The sequence below is a fragment of the Garra rufa genome, chromosome 15, assembly GCF_049309525.1.
Source record: "Garra rufa chromosome 15, GarRuf1.0, whole genome shotgun sequence".
Classification (NCBI taxonomy): domain Eukaryota; kingdom Metazoa; phylum Chordata; class Actinopteri; order Cypriniformes; family Cyprinidae; genus Garra; species Garra rufa.
The window spans coordinates 1512173-1536926 of NC_133375.1; the positions used below are offsets into that span (position 1 = coordinate 1512173).

At 43.9% G+C, this 24754-nt stretch overlaps 1 protein-coding gene across 1 annotated transcript; it reads left to right on the top strand.

Moving 5' to 3' along the window:
- Window positions 1-751: 751 nt before the first annotated feature.
- LOC141286970 (D-galactoside-specific lectin-like) lies at window positions 752-22367 on the top strand. The gene is made up of 5 exons (XM_073819099.1): window positions 752-929; window positions 21487-21531; window positions 21661-21799; window positions 22015-22124; window positions 22360-22367. Exons 1-5 carry the CDS (start codon window positions 752-754, stop codon window positions 22365-22367), a joined length of 480 nt encoding a protein of 159 aa, XP_073675200.1.
- The last annotated feature ends 2387 nt before the right edge of the window (window positions 22368-24754 follow it).

The window sequence follows — 24754 nt, forward strand, 5'->3', positions numbered from 1 at the left end:
TTTCAGAAAATGCTGGGTCTCATGGCCTCAACATCATCAGTTCTTCAGCTGGGTCTGCTCAGAATGCGCCCACTGCAGTTCTGGCTGAAAGCGTGCGTACCGCGCCAAGCGTGGACGTCCGGTCGATTTCGCCTCAAGGTCAATCAGAAGTGTGTCACAGCTCTGAAACCATGGAGAGCGGTCGGCTGGTACCAATCAGGTGTAAGCCTGGGGACTTCCTCGAGGATAAGAGTGGTGTCCACGGAGTCATCTACCTCGGGATGGGGGGCTCTGCTTGACTTGCATGCGCTCTCTGTGGGTGCGTCGATGGTGAAAAAACAGATAATAGCTGCCTTCGAGCGGTATTTATCTGGCGTCACGCTAGGCCTCGCTCGATAGGCTGCTGCAGTTGCCGCAGAACAGCCAATAGGCGCGCGAGCTGTCTCGCCAATGTCTGTATGCTGCTGCAACGCGTTTTACATTGTTACAAAATTAAGGATAATTTTTGGCTTCAATATCTCGCGGAAAAGGATTTTCCCCATAGCGTAAGATATCTTACGCAGTACGAGAGACCTCTCGTAAGAGAACTGTATTTACCTTGGCACGGTTGAAAAATAACAGTTCTGTACATGGACATGACATACTGTGAGTCTCAAACACCATTGTTTCGTCCTTCTTATATAAATCTGGTGTTTGTACTTTCAAAGTACGTTTACGGAAACAAAAGGCAATTGTTATCTGTTTGAGTTATCAGAAAACAGACCATATAAATATGAATCAACTCATCAGAGGCTACATCTACACCTTTGACAGCGACAGCAGAACCATGTTTTCTCTCAGTGTCCTCCTTCTTACCGGTAAGTTTGCAACACATACAGTCTTTACTGATCCCTGTGTTGGCACAAACAAGTATCTCGCAATCTCTTATTTTTGCCTCCCACCTGGAGTTCGTAAGTATTTATTATCCCATTTGCTACTCAATTTATTCTGTCTAATTTAAAAATTACAATTTAGAATATTTAATTATAATTAAATGAAAATGCATTATAGTTTAAGTCTATTTTAAATTCAATTAGCTGAACTTAGGAGTGCTTTTTTTAGGAGTGACCCACCTAAGTACATCATTAATAAATAATTACTTCTGTTCACTTTGAAATATGATTAAAATGTAATGATTTTAAATGTACTTTAAAGTAAAACTTTTAGTTTGAATATATATATAATTCACACTTTTAAAAGAGAAGTTCACTTTCAGAACAAAAATTTACAGATGTACTCACCCCCTTGTCATCCAAGATGTTTATGTCTTTCTTTCTTCAGTCGTAAAGAAATGATGGTTTTCAAGGAAAACATTTCAGGATTTTTCTCCATATAGTGGACTTCTATGGTGCCCCAATATTGAATTTCGAGATTGAAATTAACATTGCAGTTTAAATGCAGCTTCAAACTATCCAAAATGTGGCTGTAAATGAGCAAAACGATTGGTTAGTTAAAAAATAATAATAATAAAACAATTTATATACTTTTTAACCTCAAATGCTCATCTGTGATGTACATGAGTAGTCTGCACATCTCTGGTTCAAAACAGTCAGGGTAGGTAAAAAACTCCCAGCTCATTTTCTCCCTCAACTTTAAAAATAATTTAAAAATCATCCTACATTGCTGCATAAGTACCAACCCAATGTTTGCAAAGTGAACGTTCAAAGAAGATGGAACACCCATCAAAAAAAAAAAAAAAAGATGGAACAAAAAAAAAGGTAAAACAGCGATGTATAGACGTTTTTCCTGAACACAAAAGTAAGTCCGACTCTTAACTGAAAGAATGCTTTGCATTTCCGGTCTGCATTGTTTCTAGTCAAATTAGGGTATATTCCGAGCTAATAAACTAATGTTAAACCTATTAAAATGTTTTTAAAAAGCACATGGCTCCATAGCGCCATCACTTGGCAATTTCGCAATGACCGTCATTTGTCAGTGCCTCACTTTAAAGGAGAAGTCCTGTGTGATATTGACCTAAAGTGTATTGAATCATGATACCGAGTGTGAACGTACCTTGCATATCTCATCTCGGTTTGTGTCCTGCAGTCCGAAATCTGGGGTTAGTTAGCCGATGCTAACAACAGGTTGTCAATGAGAGTGAATAGGGCATCGGTGTAGCCATGTAAATAAATCACTGTTTTATGCCATTTACGAGGTATAAAGTAGCTCCACACTTCATTGGTAGACTTCCAAGGGCCCTGACATTTAAAACGAGACATTGAGAACTCAGAAAAAGCACCGGTAGTTTATTTACAAGAAGATTTATACAGACAGTAGCTGCAAGAAATTTACCGGCTGCCGCCATCTTGAATTTAGTCACGATAAGTCGAGTGACGAGCAGGAAGGAAACTACAACCTGATAAGTTGATACCCTGATAAGTTCCTTCCTACTACTCCTGGCTACTCCGATGACCTATTCACCCTCATTGACAACCTGTTGTTAGCGTCGGATAACTAACCCCAGATTTCGGACTGCAGGACACAAACCGAGATGAGATATGCAAGGTACGTTCACTCGGTATCATGATTCAATAGATTTTAGGTCAATATCACACCGGACTTCTCCTTTAATGAGTGTGTAGATGACATTAGCGTTAGCTACATTAAAAACAGATGGACGCTATTTGAATGGGTTCCTATGGAAACCGGAACAGAAAAGCATTCAATCTGACGTTAGAATTCGTAATGGCGGCGCTCATCGTTTACTCAGGAAAAAGGTCTATAGGGCGATTTTGAAGTTGAGGGAGAAAATGAGATGGAAGTTTGTCGACATACCCTAACTGTCTTGAAAAAGATAGAAAAAAAAACGAGACATTTATCGACAAAAGACGACATTTGACAAAATCCTGAAATGTTTTCCTCAAGAAAAAAAAATATATATATATATATAACAAGCTGAAGGGATGCTTAAAGGGTTCGATTAAGTACTAGTAGAAACGGTGGTGGGAGTTTCCGGTTGGAGAAACTGAAGCAAGAGAGCAGATCCCAGTTAAAGGGTTTATTTGGATTATTTCTGCGTGTATGGGGTAGTACAAACTGTGCACGTATGTGTGGTCTACAATCTCGTGCTGCGTCCCAATTCACCTACTTATACTATGCCCTAAAAGTATGTACTCTTTTTGTAAAGAAAAAGTACATACTTTTGAGTATGTAGCAGAATAGTAGGCAGTCTTTGGGACATACTACTTCGTCATAACGTACTCGGTTACTAACGTAACCTCGGTTCTCTCAGAGAGGGAACGAGTACTGCGTAGCTAACGCTAGGGGAAAATCCTTTCCGCGAGAGATATTGAAGCCAAAAAATTATCCTTAATTTTGTATTAATGTAAAACGCGTTGCCGCAGTGAGCAGACATAGGCGAGGCGTACTGCGTGCCTATTGGCTGCTCCGCAGCAACTGCAGCACCTATCGAGCGAGGCTTGGCGCGAAGTCAGCTCCAATGAGTGCATTTCGCGCCTGACACGTCATCTCCCGCCGAAAGTGGCGTGATCCCAGCCTATAAATATCGCTCGCAGGTAGCTACACTCTGGTTTTTTCATCATAAGAGCGCCCAGAGCAGACGCTTGCACGGCAAGGTACGCAGTACTCGTTCCCTCTCTGAGAGAACCGAGGTTACGTTAGTAACCGAGTACGTTCTCTTACGAGAGGTCACTCTTACTGCGTAGCTAACGCTAGGGGAACGCCCTGTAAAACGCCGTGCATGCCAGATCTGATACCATAGACCCTAGGGCCGTAGCCCGGGGTTCATACAGTGCTTAAACATATAAGGGGATTAGTGCCCTAAACACACTGGCTCCTGGTGTATCCGGGCAGGTAAACGGCCTGGATAAACTTAGAACGTGGGTCCAGATATCTGCTAATATCTAGACCGACAGCAATTTGGCCTGTAGGGCGGGAACCTCCAGGTTGTAGAATCTTATAAATGTAGACGGAGAGGCCCAGCCTGCCGCCGTACAAATATCTTGCAAGTCGATCCCACTCGACCAAGCCCACGACGAGGCCACGCCCCTCGTGGAATGTGCTCTGACACCCAGCGGGCATTGCATGCCCTTAGACTCGTACGCCAGTGCAATAGCATCCACTATCCATCTGGATAAAGTCTGTTTTGACGCAGCCATTCCCTTAGAATGCCCGTAAAACGAAACAAACAGCTGTTCTGTCTGTCTAAAAGCAGACGTGCGAGACACATAGACTCTTAGCGCTCTAACTGGACATAAGAGTCTCGCGTCAGCCTCTCCATCCACAGCCGGTAAAGCAGACAGTGCGATGACCTGTGCTCGAAACGGTGTGTTAATAGACTTTGGCCCGTATCCGTGCTTGGGTTTGAGTATGACTTTTGAGTCGTTGGGCCCAAACTCCATGCATGTCGCGCCCACGGAAAGCGCATGCAAGTCTCCCACGCGCTTCACTGAAGCGAGCGCTAGTAGGAATATAGCTTTAAGAGACAGATATTTTAATTCAGCCGCCCGTAGTGGTTCAAATGGTTCGCTCTTCATAGCGTCCAACACCACAGAAAGGTCCCATGTTGGGACTGAGGGCGGTCTGGGTGGATTTAACCTTTTAGCTCCTTTAAGGAAGCGGATGATTAAATCGTTCTTCCCTATTGACTGACCTAGCGTTGTCCTCGAGAACGCTGCTATGGCCGCCACGTAGACTTTGAGCGTGGACGGGGATCTGCCCTTGTCCAGTAGCTCTTGTAGGAAGGAAAGTACATCTGTCACACCACAGTCTGTGGGTGAGGATCCGCGGGCTGTGCACCAGTCCGCAAATATCGACCACTTCGATGCATAGAGCCGTCTAGTAGATGGAGCTCTAGTTTGTGCGATCGTTGATATCACTCCTGTGGGGAGTTCATCATATATTCCCTGGTGACCCATACATGAAGGGACCACAGCTCGGGATGGGGGTGCCAGATCGCGCCGCCCGCCTGCGAGAGGAGGTCTCTCCTCACAGGTATTGGCCACGGTGCGATGCTCGTCATCTGCATCAGCGCTGGGAACCAAGTCTGGTTTCCCCAAAACGGCGCTATCAGCAGAATTGCACATTTTTCCTCTTTCACCCTCTCTATCACTTGTGGTAGGAGAGAGACCGGGGGAAAGGCATACAGAGGACGGCGGGGCCACGTATGAGCTAGTGCGTCCTTGGTTTTGGAAAATAATTCTGGGCAGCGAGCGTTGTCCTGAGATGCAAATAGATCTATCTCCGCTCTGCCGAATATCTTCCATAATAGCTGCCCCGTTTGGGGGTGCAGCGACCATTCGCCTGCCGGAACAATGTTCCTGGACAGTCTGTCTGGTCCTACATTTAGGGTCCCCCGCACGTGCGCTGCCCTTAGCGAGCACAGGTTGCCATGAGCCCATACCAGAAGGCGTTCTGCAAGTGCATGTAGGTTTCTGGACCTGAGTCCGCCCTGGCGATTTATGTAAGCCACTACCGATGTGTTGTCGGAGCGGACTAAAACATGACTTCCCTTCAATAGGGGAAGAAAGTATGTCAGCGCATTGTCCACTGCTATCACTTCGAGGCAGTTGATGTGCAGTGACTTCTCTCGTTCTGACCATAGGCCGAACGCCGGTCTGCCCTCTAGCAGTGCCCCCCCCTCCCAAGGTGGACGCGTCCGTGGACACTACTTTCACCCTCGAGGGTCTCTCTAGAGTGACACCCTTTTCGGTACCAGTCGGCTGCTCTCCACGGCATCAGGGCTGTAACGCAACTCTGATCGATCGTGAGACGGAGTCGACCGGACGCCCACGCTCGGCGCGGCACGCGCGCTTTCAGCCAGAGCTGCAGTGGGCGCATGCAAATCACCCCTAACTGTAGAACTGATGATGCTGAAGCCATAAGACCTAACATTCTTTGAAAGGTCTTGAGCGGGGCAGACTTGCTGCGGCAGGGCGCGCTCACTGCGCTCTGAACGCTCAGCGCGCGCACTGACGAAAGCTTCGCTTTCATTGCCAGCGAGTCTAATTCTATGCCCAGGAAGGAGATATTCTGGCTGGGGTTCAGCGAGCTTTTCTCCCAGTTGACTTTCAAACCCAAGTTCTCGAGGTGATCGAGTAACATGGTCGTGTGTTCCCTGAGCATTGAGTGAGATTGCGCTAAAATCAGCCAGTCGTCCAAATAATTCAGTATTCGCACGCCTTTCTGTCTGAGCGGGGCGAGCGCTGCATCCATGCACTTCGTAAATATACGGGGTGCTAGGGACAAACCGAATGGCAGGACTGTGTACTGATAAGCTTGGCCCTCGAAGGCGAATCTCATAAAATCACCTGTGACGCGACGCTATCTGTATTTGAAAATACGCGTCTTTCAGATCCACTGACACAAACCAGTCTCCTCGGCACACTTGCGCGAGGATTTTCCTGGTTGTGAGCATTCTGAACTTTCGCTTCACTAGCGCTTTGTTCAGTTGCCTTAGATCTAGTGGTCACTTCAGCTCGTAGCAGGTGTGCTGCATCTGCCTTTATCGTGGTCTCGACGCGCGCCGTGTAACGGCGAGGGCGTCGTCGAAACTGGAGCGAATAGCCTCTCTTTATAATGTCCAGCACCCATTTTGAGACCCCTGGGAGTTTTTCCCATGCATCTGCATGTAATGCGAGGGGGTAGGTGCGAAGCGCGCTCCGATCTGTTACTAACGGAGCCGCTTCGGTGTCTGTGACATGCAAGGCTCGGGGTACGCTGACCGCGGGGACTGCTTTCTCTGTGTGTATATGTGGTTGCGTGGTAACGGGCACATTTAACACACTCGATGCAGCTTTTAGCCGCGTAGGCTGGGCGTCGTCCGGTTTACAGAAACCGTAAGACATGCCTGATGTAATATGTGTGGGCACTCTGGGGTGGGCACATATACCACATGCGAAGTCGGTGAAACTGTAGCGAATAGCCTCCTTTAATAATGTCCAGCACCCATTGTGAAACCCCTGGGAGCTTTTCCCATGCATTTATCTGTAACGCAAGGGGGTAGGTGCGAAGCGCGCTCCGATCTGTCAATAACGGAGTCGCTTCGGTGCGTTGTGACGCACGAGTGACTGTGACATTCGAGGCTCGGGGTACACTGACCGCGGGGACTGCTATCTTTGTGTATATATGTGGTTGCGTAGTAACGGGCACATTCAACACACTCAGCGCAGCCTTTAGCCGTGTAGACGGGGCGTCGTCCGGTTCGTTTTTACAGAAACCGTAAGACCTGCCTGATGTGATATGTGTGGTCACTCTGGGGTGGGCACATTTATCACGTGTGAAGCTCAGCCGATTCGGGTCGACTTTATGTGCGCGGGTTTTGTATGACAGGATGTGCTCATGTGTATGCGCATGCGAGCTACACACAAAACACCTTCGGCTATGGCCGGAATACCCGAAAATACACTCCTTTGAGGATTTAATTGGGTAGCCGTGAGAACGGCTCTAGAGTGCAGACAAGCAGGCTGCAGCGCCGGCTTGATGACTGCGGATAACGCTGGAACAGCCCCATTTCTTGGAGCTGAGCGAGCGAATACTTTCGGTGGGAGTCTGGCAGCCGCGGGACTCGCGCACCGGCGTTCAACACTCCAAACAGCGTTCGCCTGCATAGAGCGAACGCACTCCTGGTTTCGTTTTTACAGAAACCGGTTGACGTGCATAATGAGGTGTCTGTGAGCACTGTGAAGCGGGCACATTTAACACTCCAAAGCATAGAGTTAATGCACTGTTGGTTTCGTTTTTACAGAAACCAACAGTGCATAATGTGGTGTCTGTAGGCACTGTGAAGCGGGCACATTTACCACGTGTGACGCGCAATCGATCTGAGTCGATTTTATGTGCGCTGTGCTTGTGTGTAGAGATGAGCACTGGTTAGTGGGCATATTCTTACAACACGTGAAACACCATCGGCCGTGGCCGGGACACCAGATAATACACTTTATTGGGGGTTTATCTGTGTAGCCGTGGGAACGACTTTTGTGTGCAGGCAAACGGGCGACGGAGCCGGTTTGTTGGCTGCAGAAAACACTGGAACAGTCACATTTCCTGGGACTGGACGAGCGAATAACTTTGGTGGGGGACCGGCAACAGCGGGACTCATACACCGTCGTTTTCCTAGTTGCTAGGACGATTTCGGAGGCTCAGGTTTCAACTCAATCCTGGGCCGCGGGCCGCGTCTGGCGGGGCGGCGGCCGGACGAGAAAACATCAGAATCCGTTAACCACGGGTGATTCTCAGCAACGGTGAGAGGCCATGCTACGCAGCGCTGCGTCTGAGCAGAATGCGCGTTCCCGCTCTGGCGGGAAACGGAAATCCTCCTCCTCCTTCATGGCCCCCCTCGTCAGCGGCGTTGATGGAAGCGGTGGCATACAGCGGCCGCTTTACGTCCGGAACAGAGGCTGACGAGGTCGATGAAGCAGGCGGGCGAACCGGCGAGCTTTGTCGGCTGGAGGAAGGGTCCGGGGCCCGCTGGGCACAGCGCTTTTTACGGCGCGACACCGCGCGGGCGGGGGAGCAGTCTCAGTGAAGAAGGCAGGCAAGTCCTCAGAGTCGCCATTGGCATCTGCACGAGCCGTATGAAAGCATCTTTAAAAAGACACTTTGCTCTCTTAGAGAAACAGTGTGTATCGCAGCGGCAACACACACTGTAGATTATAAAAGATTATAAAGGATATAGGCGCCGGAAAGCGCAGCAGGAAGGCACGGAAGGCGGCGTGGCCAGCAGCTCCAATGGCTCGTCCCGCTGAGATGCTTGCAGTCAACGGCGGCGGCTTCCTCTCCGGCTCCAGCGATGCGTGAGCTTCGCTTGAAGGATGAAAAAATCAGAGTGTAGCTACCTGCGAGCGATATTTATAGGCTGGGATCACGCCACTTTCGGCGGGAGATGACGTGTCAGGCGCGAAATGCACTCATTGGAGCTGACTTCGCGCCAAGCCTCGCTCGATAGGTGCTGCAGTTGCTGCGGAGCAGCCAATAGGCACGCAGTACGCCTCGCCTATGTCTGCTCACTGCGGCAACGCGTTTTACATTAATACAAAATTAAGGATAATTTTTTGGCTTCAATATCTCTCGCGGAAAGGATTTTCCCCTAGCGTTAGCTACGCAGTAAGAGTGACCTCTCGTAAGAGAACTGCTTCTTTAACGGACACTCTGTTGCTTATGCTGCGCTCCAGGCAGGTTTTTAAACTGGTAAATCACCACTTCAAACTACGACTCACGACTTTGTAGCGTTCCAGGCAAGTCACGCCAAACTGCCTGGGCACATTTATGAATTATTATTATTTTTATATTATTATTTATTTGATTGCAACGTTATATTGTCCTAAGCTCTATTTTTCCACCGTGTGCCACTTGCATAAACACCGCACGCATTAGGACTGACTTTGTTGTTTCGCGGGCTATGTTACGTCAGAACTCGTAACTGGTCTGGGAGTACATTGATCTAGTACGAGTTCAGGAGTGGGAAGTCACGGGTTTGACTGCCGTTCCAGTGCACTTTCACTGGTAGAAGGTCGGAAAAACCGGGTTACGGGTTGTCTGGAACGCAGCATTAGTTACCTGAATCTTGTCACTGTCTAAACTGCCCTGTCAATCATCACAGTTAACATTATCTACATTTCGTTTAATTTGATTTTCTACCGTATTAGAGAGAAATGAAGAGGCACGTTCTTTCAGGAGTCTTTCATGCCGAGGACTCTGCTCTTGTCTTTGCATAATTATGCCTTAAAACGTTAATGACCAAACCTATCATTATAAAAGTTCATAATGTTGCTGCACATGAGATATAATAAAATATTTTTTATCAGGTTACAGACTGATTATTTATCACTCAAACCCATTTCTCTACCTGTCCGTTGGTCGCGCATATCCTCCATGTTTGTAGTTTTTTAACACTTTTTATGCGTGTTTGTAGTTCTAATCGAATCCTCGTTCACCGCGCAATGTGTTGTGGGCAATATTAGCCGTTAGAGTGTGCATTGATCCGCACTTCGAATTCAGAAGTTAAGTAGTAGACCATCTGGAAATCTTTGGAATACTTTTTTAAACATACTACGATTTGGGACATACTAATTCTATTTTCGAATACTATTTAGGATGGATAGTATGCATATTCAGCGCGAACAAACATGGCGGCGCCCATCACCCGGTATAGATCAACTAACGCGGTCATTATAAAAGTGTTTCAACTTTTAAATACATTTACTTGCACATATTTCGAAATCGGAATATCAGATATTTCATAATATAGTGAGCATGCTTGTGAATATTAATAATAAAAAAGGAAAAACAAAATAAAAGCGATCCATGTGTCTTACAGTGCGGCTGCAGTGTGTCACATGACGCGTCGCCATGGAAACATTAAAGCGAAACATTCTAAAATAACGGTCGCCTAAAAAAACTCACTCTTTGGGGTCAGATAGAATATTTTGAAATCATGTGTGAAAGGGTTAAGTTGCACTTAAACAGCTGCATTTAAGTGGATCATTTATACACTATAGACAAGTGTACAAGTTTAGCTACAGTTCACAAAGACAGTAACTGAATATCTAAGTTTGAACCGCTTTGAAGGTAAACAGATAACTTCTTAATCATTCACTCACAGGAACAACAACCCAGCTAGCAAAAAATATCTGCACGGCTTCTTTTTGCCGCCGGCCCTAAGCTGTCGGTTATAGGTGCGTCCCGCTGGCTGGGATGAAACGTTTGCCGCCGAATACGTCACTCCCATTTCTTGCGAGATGCCGCCGGCGAAAAGCCGGCGGGCCGACTGCTTCATTTTCTATGGCGGTTGGCTCCGTCTAATGGACCGCGGCCGGCTGGCGGCAAGCCGCTTTGAAATACAAGGATTTCTACTAATCGACCAGCAGCCATGGCTACACAGCAAAATCCCCAGTGTTAATTTAACACTCAGAGTGTGGACACATATAGACACTGAAGCAGTGTTGAATTTAACGAGATAATTAGGTGATTAACAAAGTGATGATTGATCATTATTGAAGACAGCTGATGTGAATAAGCAGAATCACCAAAGGAGAAAACCAAAAGTTTTAAGCAACCATTATAGCGGTCAATGTTTGCATTAGTTAGGCTCTTGACCCTAAAGCTAGATTTTGTTTGGCTGCTGTATTTGAGTTAAAACAGCCCGACATAAGATCATGTCATCAGGTGATGATTATGTTTTAACATATTCATTTTTTGACGTGAATCACGTTGTGCTGCTTATTGTAATAGACTTGACAATCCACAAAAGATCCAGCACTTCCTATACATTTTGGAAAGATTTTTTTACAACCTCTTTAAAGAAAAAAAAAAAAAAAAAAATTTTCACATCGGCACACATAGACATCAAGAACCAGCCCATGAATCTCAACAATGGTGACAAACGGCATATTCAGATAAACTCTCTCAAGAGCCTAACTAATGCAAACATTGACCACTATAATGGTTGCTTAAAAATTTTGGTTTTCTCCTTTGGTGATTCTGCTTATTAACATCAGGTGTCTTCAATAATGATCAATCATCACTTTGTTAATCACCTAATTATCTCGTTAACTTCAACACTGCTTCAGTGTTAACTTTTAAAAAGCGGCTGCCGCCGGCGGTGCACCGTCAAACGTGTTTGCGATTACGCCATTCTGAGCTTCTACTGCCGCCGGAGCACCGCCGGCGGTCCGCCGACTCATTGCTATCTGGGAAACATGCAGTAGTCTGTATTCTTGCAAACAATGGATAAGAAGTCAGTCTTTCCATCTATAGACTGCTCCTGATGCTTGTTCAGGTCTTGACCTGTCCAGACTCATACACACACTAAAAAATGTTGGGTTAAAAATAACCCAACTAGTAACCCAACTATGGGTTGGTATAGCACCTTCCCATCTGTGGGTTATTTTAACCCAATGAATTGGGTTAAAATCCAGTTGGGTTAAAAGTAGTCTCGCGTAGCCAGACCTTCAGACTGACGGCTGAAGGTCTGGAATTCATGGCAGCTTTCATTGGCCAAGTCCCGCCCATAAGACCGTTTGATCGACATGTCAAACAACCAATCACAGTTTGTTTCGTTCAGCGTCACGTTTCGGGGCGTGGAAATGTCCCCACAACAACAGACTGGCGTGCAACTAGTCAGTCATTAAAATAACCAGCATTGAAAGATAACGAAGAAGAGGGAGAACAAGCAGTAAGTTAGTAATTTTTTCGTGAACGTCGCATATGTGTATAACAACAATGGTGTCTGCATAAGCACATTTTAGCAAAACACAGAGTAAATCAGTCTGCGCTTTGTTTCCCGGTGTACCGAAAATAAACGCAACACTCGCGTCTTCCGGAAATCCGGTCAAATTCAACTAATCAGATCACGACTTCGACATTCCTGAAGTGTTTCCAGTTAAGCGTACCATATGCATCAGACGTTTAGCCAACGTTCCGTGGGCGTGACGTCTGAGGCTGAGACTAGGTTAAAAGTGACCCAACAGTTGGGTTAATCATTTATATTCATTTACATCAGTATTTTCTTATAAAATTACTTAATAAAACTACACTATACCACTACTTTGTTTTCAGATACACATTTTGTTTATTTAAATATGCAAAATAATAAAATTTTAAGAAATACATTTTGAAATGTAAAAGTTTTAATAAGTACAGCAAATTCATAAAATAAGTGTACAAGAATGTGTAAAAATATAACATTCAAAACACACAAATGTCCACATACAACTGACATTTTCAAGATGTACACTGAATTCAAAACCAACAAATGTGACTCTACATAATAAATGTGATTCTGAATAAAAATCGATTATTTTGACCCATACAATGTATTTTTGGCTATTGCTACAAATATACCCATGCTACTTACGATTGGTTTTGTGGTCCAGGATCACAAATGTGTATCAATTTATATTCATTCATATCAAAACATACACAAATGTGCGCATACAGTACACAAATAAGACAAAAATAACATAGACCTTTATCAATAAATCAAAAACAAAACATCATAAACACAAGTATTAATAAAATAATAATAAAAATGCTTAAAACTGTGTCGAAAGACTGTGTTCTAATGGGTGCAGATGTCTCTGGGTAGTTGATGTCATACATGCAGAAATGTTTGAAACACAGGTCCACTGCTTGTAGTCAGGTCTTCTGTTCCATTGCCTCCCCATTGAAAATGCTACAAACTTGTGAGGAGTTCTTGGAATTAGTGCAGCAATACTGGTGTCATCCAGTAGTGTACTTCCTTCCTTCATTCACTCCTTCCTCTGTGATAAGATGAAGCAGAAGATGAAACATTTTACAGATAAACTAGTAAACTTTTTTATAATTGTTAGAAGTCATAATTGACGTTGAAAACCTATACTACCAATCAGAAGTTTTTAATTAAATGTTTTTGAGCAGCAAATCAGTAAATTAGAATGATTTCTGAAGGATTATGTGACACTGAAACTGGAGTAATGCTGAAAATTCAGCTTTGAAATTGCAGGAAAGTTGCATTTTAAATTGTATTTAAATAGAAAGCAGTTATTTTAAATAGTAAAAATATTTCACAATGTTAATGCTTTTGCTGTATTTTGGATCAAGTAATTGCAGGCTTAGTGAGCAGAAAATAATTCTTCATAAAACATTAAAAATCTTACTGTCCAAAAACTTTTGATGGGTAGTGTATGGATCACTAATTTAAATAGTTTACTTACATTGAAATGTTCAATTAACTGGCAGAGATTCCACTGTTGTAGTTCTCTTTCATAGGTTCACTCAACGCTGGTTCACTTACGCATTGGGAAACACCCCCAGGTGTGACGATTGTCTGAAGCCCTATAGAATCACGCCAATTTATTAGCTGATGGCGTGAAGCTCCTCCTCACGTCTTACATGACCAACCTAGATAGCGTGCGCGCCATCTTATCCCTCAGATTTTCCTCTCTTCAGAAGCGTTCGCTTCTCTTGGTTTTTCTGAAAGCCCAATTTCTTTTCTTAAACTTTGTGTAATTTTAGCATTTGCACTTCAGCAACCACATTAGTGGAATAATATTCTCCTAGCGGTGAGTGGAATGGATTTTCGTCGTTGCCAACCGCCGTGCTCTCGCCTCATTTCGAGCGATGATCAGCATGGTAAGTGCATCAAATACATGGGCCTTGCCCATGCGTGCAACGCTATTTTTGTCAATTCTGTTTGCAAATGCTGTGAGAACTTTACTTTAAAAACCTTGCATGCTAGACTCGCGGTTTTTGATAATGAATCCACCGCTTCCTCCTGCCGTGCAGCTCCGGAGGCCTCCTCCCTCCGTGAAGCCGCGGCCTGGAGTTCGGATGTTGAGCTTGAGGCTATGGAGAGTGAGCAGCTTTCACTTTCTCTTCCTCCATCGCCCGAGCGCCGTCACGCGGTTTCTCCTGTGGTATTTTCTTGCTGCTGTCTTGCTCCCAGCCCAGGGGCACAAGATTTCATTTCCTTCCTTGTTTCCTGAGGATTTCGGATCCGCGGCGCCCGACGCTCTCCCGCTTAGCGGCCAGGAGGCGCTGCCTCCCCCAGCCTATTCAGAGCTGGTTGACGTGTTGACACGGGCTACGGAGAAATTGAGCTTTGACTGGCCGGATGAGCCTTGTGAGTCCCAGTCATCTAACCTTGATGAGCGTTTTCTTTGTAGCTCTGGGGTGCGTCCAGTGAGACGAAAGCTGCCTTTTTTTCCTGACCTGCATCAGGAGATTTCCAGGTCATGGAAGCAGCCTTTCTCTTCCTGTCTCAGTAATGCAGCGGTCGCTGACTTCACCAACCTCGTAGGTTCTGTGGAGCAGGGTTATGCTGCAGTCCCTGCTGTTGAGGACACTTTGGCTGTGCATCTCTCGCCTAACTCCGCCCCTTGTGGAAGTCCCATCCTCTCCTTCCCTCTAAGCCGTGTAGGACCACTTCCGCTCTAATTGGTAAGTCCTACATGGCGGCGGGACAGGCAGGTGCAGCTCTTCACACCATGGCCATTCTTCAGGCCTACCAGGCGGAGGTTTTGAAGGAAATGGACGAAGGAGATGGTGTGACCCCCGAAGCAGTCAAAGAGCTTCGCAGAGCTACCGACCTAGCCCTTCGTGCTACTAAGCACACAGCTCGTGCGGTTGGACGCAGCATGGCGGGCTTAGTGGCGGCTGAGCGCCACCTGTGGCTGAATCTCACAGAGATTAGGGAGAAAGAGAAGGCTTTCCTTCTCGATGCCCCTATTTCTAGCTCTGGCTTATTCGGCAACGCGGTTTCCACCGTCGTGGATAAGTTCCCTGGAGGATGCTAAGACGCAGTCAGCTGCGTTTAAGCAGTTTATGCCACGGCGTACGCACGAGTCGACTAGCGCTTCATCCTCCAGAGAACGTCTGGCCCCTGGGAAGGAGCCAGTTGGTAGAGTTAGTGACACGGCGCATCCCCCACCGTACACGGTCACTCTGTAACTCGCCCCCCCGCAAGCGGATTGACTTAAAGCACCCTAGTAAGACCCCCTTGCCTTCCTCGGGGTGCTCCTGATGCGTGTGTCAGGAAGAGGAGAGCTTCCCCCGTCCTGATGGATCGTGACAGACCGCTGAAGCATATCTGTCCGTCCCCAGTATGCTCTCCTCCTCCAACTGCGCAGTCCTTGCCGCTACGTGCGTTTCAAGGTCAGCAGGCCATTCCTCCTCTGTGGCGATCGTTGAAGGCAGGAGACACCTCAGGTTTTCTCCTCTCAGGGTCGCTGCATGCTGCAGGTATTGTTCGTGTGGTGAGGGACGCCCAGAGCTTTCCCCCCGTGGATGAAGTCAGTGGGGGTGCGCCCGTCCTGGCCGTCTCTCCATCCACTGCGAGTTTCTGGCGCTCTGCAGTGTGGCGAGACCCGTCTTCCTCCAGACAGGAGTGAGAATGGGAGTAGTCTGCCGTCGCCAAATGATCTCGACGGATACCTCCCTTTCGGGTTGGGGTGCTGTCTTCGAAGGCAGACCAGTTTGGGGTTTGTGGACGGGCAAGTTTCTCACTTGGCACATAAACAGTCTGGAGCTCAGAGCAGTCTTTCTGGCTCTCGTTCACTTCCTTCCGTTCCTGTCGCACTCTCATGTCATCGTAAGGACGGACAATATGGCAGTGGTGTCACACATCAACCGCCAGGGAGGCTCTCGGTCGCGCACCCTGGACAGGCATGCGTGCCATCTCCTCCTTTGGGCTCAGAACAAATTTCTGTCCCTAAGAGCGGTTCATGTTCCGGGGTCCTGAACCTGGCGGCGGATTTTCTGTCGAGACAGAAAGTCAGGTCAGGGGAATGGATGTTGAATCACCAGACGGTGGCTCAGATTTGGGAACGTTTCTGCGCAGCAGAGGTGGACCTCTTTGCGTCTCAGGAGTCGTCCCAATGCCCCCTTTGGTTCTCCCTTTTTCATCCTGCCCCCCTGGGGATCGATGCGCTGGCGCATCCCTGGCCGGACAGGAGGCTTTATGCCTTCCCTCCCGTCAAGCTCATTCCAGTGGTCTTAGGCAGGGTGAGGGCGTGCGGCGCATGCCTCCTCCTCGTGGCCCCGTTCTGGCCTATCAGTAGTGTCAGGGCCCTTTCTACTAGGAGGCTTTATTCCTCCAAATGGAAGGTTTTTGAGTCGTGGTGTTTGACTCATGCTGTAGACCCAGTTAACTGCCCAGTCGGTTCAGTGCTGGAGTTTCTGCAAGAAAAGTTTCCGGCTGGAGCGGCCGCTACCACCCTGAGAGTTTATGTTGCGGCTATTGCTGCTCGGAGGGATTCTGACGATGTTCCATTGGGTAGACACCGTTTGGTCTCCTTTATGCGTGGAGTTAATCACTTCAGGCCAGTTCGTCCTCCTAGTTTTCCTTCTTGGGACCTTTCTGTTTTCCTGAAGGGGCTAGTTAAGCCCCTTTTGAACCTTTAGAGTCGGCTCCCGAGAGAATTCTGACATTAAAGGTCACTTTGCTATTGCCGTTGTCCTCTTTAAAGCGTGTCAGGGATTTGCAGGCCCTCTGCGTTGACGGGTCCTGTATCGAGTTCGCGCCCGGCCTGGTCAAGGCGTTTTTGAGGCCTAGGCCTGGGTATGTCCCCAAAGTTCTCTCTACGTCTTTCCGTTCGCAAGTGGTAGTGCTACAGGCTTTTTATCCCTCTTCTTTAAGTGAGGACAGCAGTCTTCATCTGCTCTGCCCTGTCAGGGCTTTGAAGGCGTATGTGGACCGCTCTAGTCAGTGGCGTAAGTCTCAGCAACTGCTGGTGTGTTTTGGTGCAGGCCGCAGAGGACTAGCCACCTCAAAACACACAATATCCCATTGGGTTAGGGATGTTATTTCTGTGGCTTATGAGGTGTGCGGGTTGCCTTCACCTTTGGACATTAGAGCTCATTCTACCAGGGGAGTGGCTTCCTCCCTGGCTTTGTTTAGAGGAGTTCCTCTGGAGGATATCTGTATGGCGGCAGGTTGGTCCTCTCCCCATACTTTCGTTAGGTTTTATAATCTGGATGCGAACACAGCTCCTGGCTCCCGGGTTCTTTTCGTTTGAGCCAGCTGTGTTAAGGTTCTGGTCTTATTGGGCCAGTTTTGGCAGTGCGTTAGCTTGGCTTGTTCGGTATACCGTTCCCAAGAATAGGTGTGGAACCCTCTTTATTGTAAATAATACCGCCAAAAATTTAAACCTTAAGCAATGGTAGATGGTGATTTCAGTAAGTTAGCTACATTTCGCCACACATTATTAACATTAGGTTACTGTAATACATCTCTCAACAGTTTCACTAGTCTTTCGGTTCATTTTTTTTTTTTACTTTATTATTGCTAGCGAGCTAACAGCTAATAACGAGCTCATTCTCCTGAGTAGTTACAATAATACACTGAAAAAAAAATAATTTAATTTTGCATTTCACATTTCTTTTTTTTATAAGTATACTGTTACAAGAGTTATAAAAACCCTTACCTCATACTGATGCAGCAGCAGCAGCTTCTTCTGTCGTCTGTCAGTCACTTGTCATCCGTTAAAATTTTAATCGTCGCCGCAGGAACCAATTTAACCCAACACTGGTTTATTATTAAAAAATAGGGGTGGAGGAACCATACCTATGCTGTTTAAATGTGTTCAACTTGCTTTAGCAACTTAATATATAAATAAGTCAAGTGCATTGAATAATACATTTAATTTATTGAGTTTAAACGTGAATATGTCTATGAACGATTGTATTACTGTACTGTAATAAAAGAGGATCACAATGCTGAAAAAGCACGTTTGTATTTGAAATCAAAATAACGGATAAATGTTGTGTTTGTGGTAAACAGCCGCGGATCAGGAACGGACTACAAATGCGTCCTGTGTGAAAGCAAAATGAGTCCGTGCTGCTTCTGCACCGTATATGTAACGCACACGGACTGCATACTCACTATGTGTGAAGCAGAAGCGGGGGGGGGGGTTACTTGGAGAGCATCTGCCATTTTTATACTTGGCAGACTTTGCTTAAAAGACCTGCCCTCCTCACTGGAAAGTTAAAAAGACCAATCAAACTAATGATGACATCAAGTATTACCCAATTAAAAGTAGGAAAGGAGACATCTTCATAAAGTGCGTGTGGGATGATTTGCATGAGACGCTGCTTTAAAAAAAATGATAAAAAAATACGGGACAAAACCCATCCCGTATTGATTCAAAATGGGACGCGCAATTTCATTCTCAAATACCGGATGATTCCGTATTTTAAAGGACGGGTGGCAACCATAGTGACGCGTCAACGTGATCTACCAATGTGGTCAGTGAAAAGTCAGCACTCCCAGATGAGTTTGCACAAGTAAATGTAATCTTTTAGTTTTCAATCTGTTGCCAGAATCAGGATAAGCACAAGTAATTACAATTTTGAGAGGCCAATATGCACTATATAAACAATGAGTGAGGTATATGTGTGACAGATTTTACTTTGGTAAAAAAAAAAAGATTTGGTGCCCATTAACTGCCATTATATGACTGACAGACTGCAACGGTTTGAGTTAAAAATCTTCGTTTGTGTTCTACTAAAGAAACAAAGTCACCTACATCCAGAGGCGGACAGAGTACACAGCTTCATTACTTGAGTAAAAGTACATATACCCCTTGCTAAATTTTACTCAAGTACAAGTAAAAGTACTACAGTCAGATGTCTACTTAAGTAAAAGTACTGAAGTACTTGTTTTTAAAAGTACTTGAGTATCAAGAGTACATTTTCTAAATATTGCATTACTACTGCCACAGTGCTTACATTTATGTACAGAAACGTCCTACATGGAGTTATGAAAAATGTTAATGTTAATACCTTGGAGTTTTAATGGATTTTTTGCACCCACATTTGAACCTGACTGTGTTAAACACACCGCATACTCAAGAAAATTAAAGCAAATGCTCAGCTTACATTAATGTGTAATATCAGAAAAGAAAATTCAGCTAACAATTGTGTGTACATGTGAGTTCCTCTGTTTTTTCATCAATCAAATCAATAAACCTAAACCAGCAAAGAAGGCAATATAGCAATGTTCTGACACAACTCTGAACTGGGGCCACGGGTTGGAACATTCCCGGGATGGACCTGCTGCATCTTTATCCATTGTTTGGTCCATGGTTTCGTCTCTCATCTAAATCATTATCTGACTATGGAGTTGACTTTGGCGGAAAGCTGAAGGTGATTGCTGATAGGCTGTCCCAATCAGAGGCGCCTGCACAATCCAATCGTGTTCGAGAGGGAAACAACAAATTGAGGGTTTCCGAGATTTTTATTTTTTCCTTTTTTTAGAAGAAGTAATGGGTACTCACGGTTATGGATAGAAATGTAGTGGAGTAAAGAGTACAATAGGTGCCTCTCAAATGTACTTGAGTAAAGTCATGAGTACTCCCCAAAAATAATACTCGAGTAAAGTACAGATCCCTCAAAATTGTACTTAAGTACTGTACTCAAGTAAATGTACTCCGTTACTGTCCGGCTTTGCCTACATCTTGGATGCCCTGGGGGTAAGCAGATAAACATCACATTTTCATTTTTGATGAACTATCCATTTAATCCGGTTATATACATAAAGGTACACAAAGGGGGTGTTGTTGGGCTTTCGGACATTAATATCTTTACGACTGAAGAAAGAAAGACTTCTTGGATCTTGGATGACCAGATGGTGAGTACATTATTTGTACATTTTTGTTCTGGAAGTGAACTCCTATTAAGATTTAATGTAAACTAGAAGTGCACGTTCAATGCAGCACTTGTTTTTACAAGGCAAAACATAAACTACAGTTTGCAACATTTTAATATGCTCTTAAAAGGCATGATCTCAGTAGCACACACTCACTAATGGTGCATAGTTGGACGCTTGAACATTTTGAGTTTACTCGCTTCATTCGTGCATGAAATTCACTTCACAACAAACGCAAATTCGCGTCAAGGAGAGGCTTCTGCCACTCTTCAGTGGCAAAGTAGTTGTAAAATACGGCTCAAATTGAGTAAAGAGCGTTTTTTACAACTTACCAGATTGTCCGACCTCCTCACTCACTTTCTTCCAAGCAAGATCCTTTTTATTCCTGTTTCTAGTAATAGTAATAAGATGTTACGTACAGCTTCGAGTATCCACATACAGCGAGGATGATTTTGTCCTCCATGTTGGTTTCGGATGTCTGCCTCCTTCACTACTAAAGCAAGCTCCTGATTGGTGTTGTGGAGCAATAAAAGCATTTCTCAATGAAGAAGACATTGAAGCTTGAAAGGCAGAGTTCCAGATGTCAAAATAAGACTTTATTGAACTGAGCAACAAAGCCGGGTCAGCGATCGCCGCATTTCCGTCTCTGTCTGTCCGGGTATCCCTTCTTATACCTATCTGCGCTACCAAATTTGCAGTTCCGGTTTTTAATTGGCTATGCCTGTCTGGTTTGCCACAATTTATTACTAGCCCACCTGGCCCATCTTCAATGGTGGAATTGGGCCAGATCAGCCCTTTTTTAAAATAAATTTTATTCCGCCTCCCAATTGGTTGGAGGTGGTCACATGGGACATACATCAAACCTGTTTACATGTATCTGTCATATGTTGGAAGTCATCCAAAGTTCATTGGTTCACTTAAGTTCACTAGTACAGTATAGCGGGAATCACCGGTGCTTCCCAACAGCATGCACATACAGTTCACAGTCTGTATTGAGACATCAAGTATTATATTAATCAGCATTCTGATCAGTCTATGGATTATTGTTACAACCATACATCATCTGTTTAAGTACAATAATATCATATTGAGTAAAATAGTACAATATATTTTTTAGGATACTCAATATTGGTTAGCGCGGCGCAAATTTTCGCCAAACGTCAGATATTTCAACTTGTGCGAATTACGCATCAAACGCCAGAAACGCTCAATTCGCGCCGCCTCATTTGCGCGAATTGCACCGCAGGAAGGTCTATCGCGTCTTTGTATTGACTTAACATGTAAATCACTCACGCTCAACGCGCCATTCGTGTCTGGTGTGAACGCACCTTAAGTCTGTTTTGAAGTTACATTTATTGCTTACAACATTTCTGTGTTTACTGTAGGTTCAAGTTTGGTCTGTGAACATGCTACGAGTGCCCTGACCTGTGGTGTGTAGGCCTATTCTGTTCTTTCAGCTTATTTGATGCATTAGAGTTTATGACTAAATAAAAAATTACAGTATATAATGACTTTTTATGCACCCAACAGACTATAAAATGTTGAATTGATGTTTTCAGATGATGGGACTGTCATACGCATTCACAGCGCTAACTACGGCCGAACTGATGGCAGCACATACTCTGCTGGACAACCTGCTTCTCAGCTTGCCAAAACTGACTGCTATGCCTTAAATACACAAACAGTAGTGGCTAGTGGGTGAGTTAACATGCTCAAATTTTCACATGTAACTGTAACATAATTTGTCCTACTGAAAAAACAACAGCAACCCAAACCAATCTGGGAGACCAGCTAAGACTAACACAATCTAAGTGTTTTCTCCCAGCAGAGTAATCAGTTGACCTTTATAATAATTATAAAATCATTTTGAATTCCATTTTTCTTTTATTGATGTATATTTTATTATGGTGTAGATGTGAAGGGAAGAGCAGCTGCTCCATATTAGCCTCCAACAGTGTCTTCTCTGATCCATGTGGCGGCACATTCAAGTACCTGTACATCTCCTACTCGTGCGTGTCTAAGTGTAAGTGTCACTGTATACAGAGCAATGATACTGCATATGTATATTTGGTTTTACTCATGAATTCACTCATCAGGCTATTATTACTGTTTATGTTTGTGTTTGCAGAGAACGACAGCTGATCTTGTGGATTTGACATCTTCGGTTTTCTATCAATATCTCCTGTAATTTCAATGCGCTGAAAATATATCTATTTCTTAATTGTTAACACATATTATATGGTATTTGCCATCTTTAGTCTTGTAAAAATATGGCAAAAAGAGTAATGGTAGAATGCTAATATGCTAATCTGAATTCAGTCTTTGTGTGCGGATGAAATCACTGGCGGAGGCTTTTACATAAAGTTTTGATTCTCATAGAATAAAATTTTCTATGGACCTTGCTTGTACACTATGGGATTTTACTGCACAATAAATGCTTTGCAACTGAGAATGAGGTGTGTGTGCATTTTCTTAAAGCATGTTGATTGTAAACACCAGTTTTACCTTATCATCATTTAGGATAAAGTGTTAGGATAAAGTAACATTTACATATGACACTGTAACAATACAAAGCTTGTTATCTCTATCTTTTAACATATAAAGAGCAAATAATTTTTCACCATTACTAGTGCACTTTTCCATTGAGAACGGGCAACAAATTTCTATCCGATCATGGGTCCTGTGTCACTCCTGGTTTCACATTGATGGCAATGTTGCCCAAAGTTGCCCAGAAACATTGCTCAAAAATCCTCAAAATCAGCCTAAGAAAAAAAGAAATGTTAGATAAACCTGGCAAACCTTGCAAACCTTTTTATACAAAATGTGCCAACTATAATTCCCTTTTTGCTAACCTACACTTCTTGTTTTGTATTTGAAAATATTTTAAAATGTAATTTATTCCTGTGAAACAAATCTGAATTCATTGATAACCGCACTGGCTGTTAACTGATGTTTTTAAAATGGAAATGGATTGAAAACAAAGTAAATCAGTGTTAAACATAGACTTTGTGGCTTTGAAAATTAGAGTTGAACTAACAACAGTCTTAACAATATAATTTTTTACATGTCCATGGTATGTAATTAATAAAAGCATCTACAACTCATGAAAACAAAATCTTGCACATTTTTATCTTTAATTTTATATATTAAAACATGTAAAAACACTTAATATTTGCTGAACCTAACACACCATGCACTATAGATAACAAATCTATCTTCAATTGCTTTACAATTTGAATCAAATGATCAACACATTGAAATTTAACAAGAAAAAAATTAACAACACAGTTCACAAAGAGTTCTGATCAGGTCAAATCATAATCTTTTTCTTATTTGCGGAAAATTTTGCTCGTAATATGGTTGATGCATAAGACACAGATCTGTTCATATTCAAGCTACAGCTTACTGCGTATTGGTGATAAACTTGAGTAATTGTTTTTCTTTTTAATGTACTACGGAGCCCCTTACGTCACCTGTAGAAGAAAAATAATTAATCCGTGGGGACGGTTTTGCAATTCGTTCCCTCAGTTTATAAACCGTACTCACGAATTCTTAAACTGTTCCCTCGGTTTAACAATTCATGCCCACGGATTAACAAACCGTGCCCACGAATTTCCAATCCGTGCGCTCAGATTTTGTAAACCGTACCCTCGGATTTTGAATCCGTACCCACAAATTCATAATCCGTGCGTACGCTTTCGCAATCCGTTCCCACAGTTTGTAAACTGCTCTCACGGATTTGTGATTATTATAAGCTTTTCACCCAGAGTTAGATGCATGCTGCACTATTAATGATATTATTAAATAAGGCCTATTATTACATTGCATTTAGTTTGAGAGCAAAGGAATGGTAACATCACCTGTACATTATTTGTTTTGTATTGCTTTTTACCTTCTCCTCTCCAAAACTCGTTTTTTTTTAATTCAGGTAATTTTATATTTTGAAAAATATTATTATATAAAACAAAGCCGTTTGAACAGCGCTCTTCACTTATTATTTTATTTTGGTACCATGACGGCACTTACAAAACGGCTTCTTTTTATCGTTTATTTTACATTAATAACCAATAGGTTAAAACACATGATGTTTTGGCAGCTAATCTATTGGTGATTAATATAAAATAAAGCTAAAAACTCTGTTTTGTCAGTGTTGCATAGGCTCATATAGCCTACTGAGAAATAAAGTTTAATAAATGCAAAAGAATGCATCCAGCACTTAAACAGGTGTCCTGTTTGAATTTGGGGGCGGGGCCACAAATCCGTGAGAGCAGTTTACAAACTGTGGGAACGGATTACGAAAGCGTGCGCACGGATTATGATTTTGTGGGAACGGATTCAAAATCCGAGGGTACGGTTTACAAAATCTGAGCGCACGGATTGGAAATTCGTGGGCACGGTTTGTTAATCCGTGGGCACGAATTGTTAAACCGAGGGAACAGTTTAAGAATTCGTGAGTACGGTTTATAAACTGAGGGAACGAATTGCAAAACCGTCCCCACGGATTAATTATTTTTCTTCTACAGGTGACGTAAGGGGCTCCGTAAATATCTAATGCTTATTGTCACACATAAATGATGTAAGTGAGTTTTAGAAACAGAAGAACAAAAAAAATATTTTATAATAAAAATCTTCATTAATTTAACTACTTTTTTT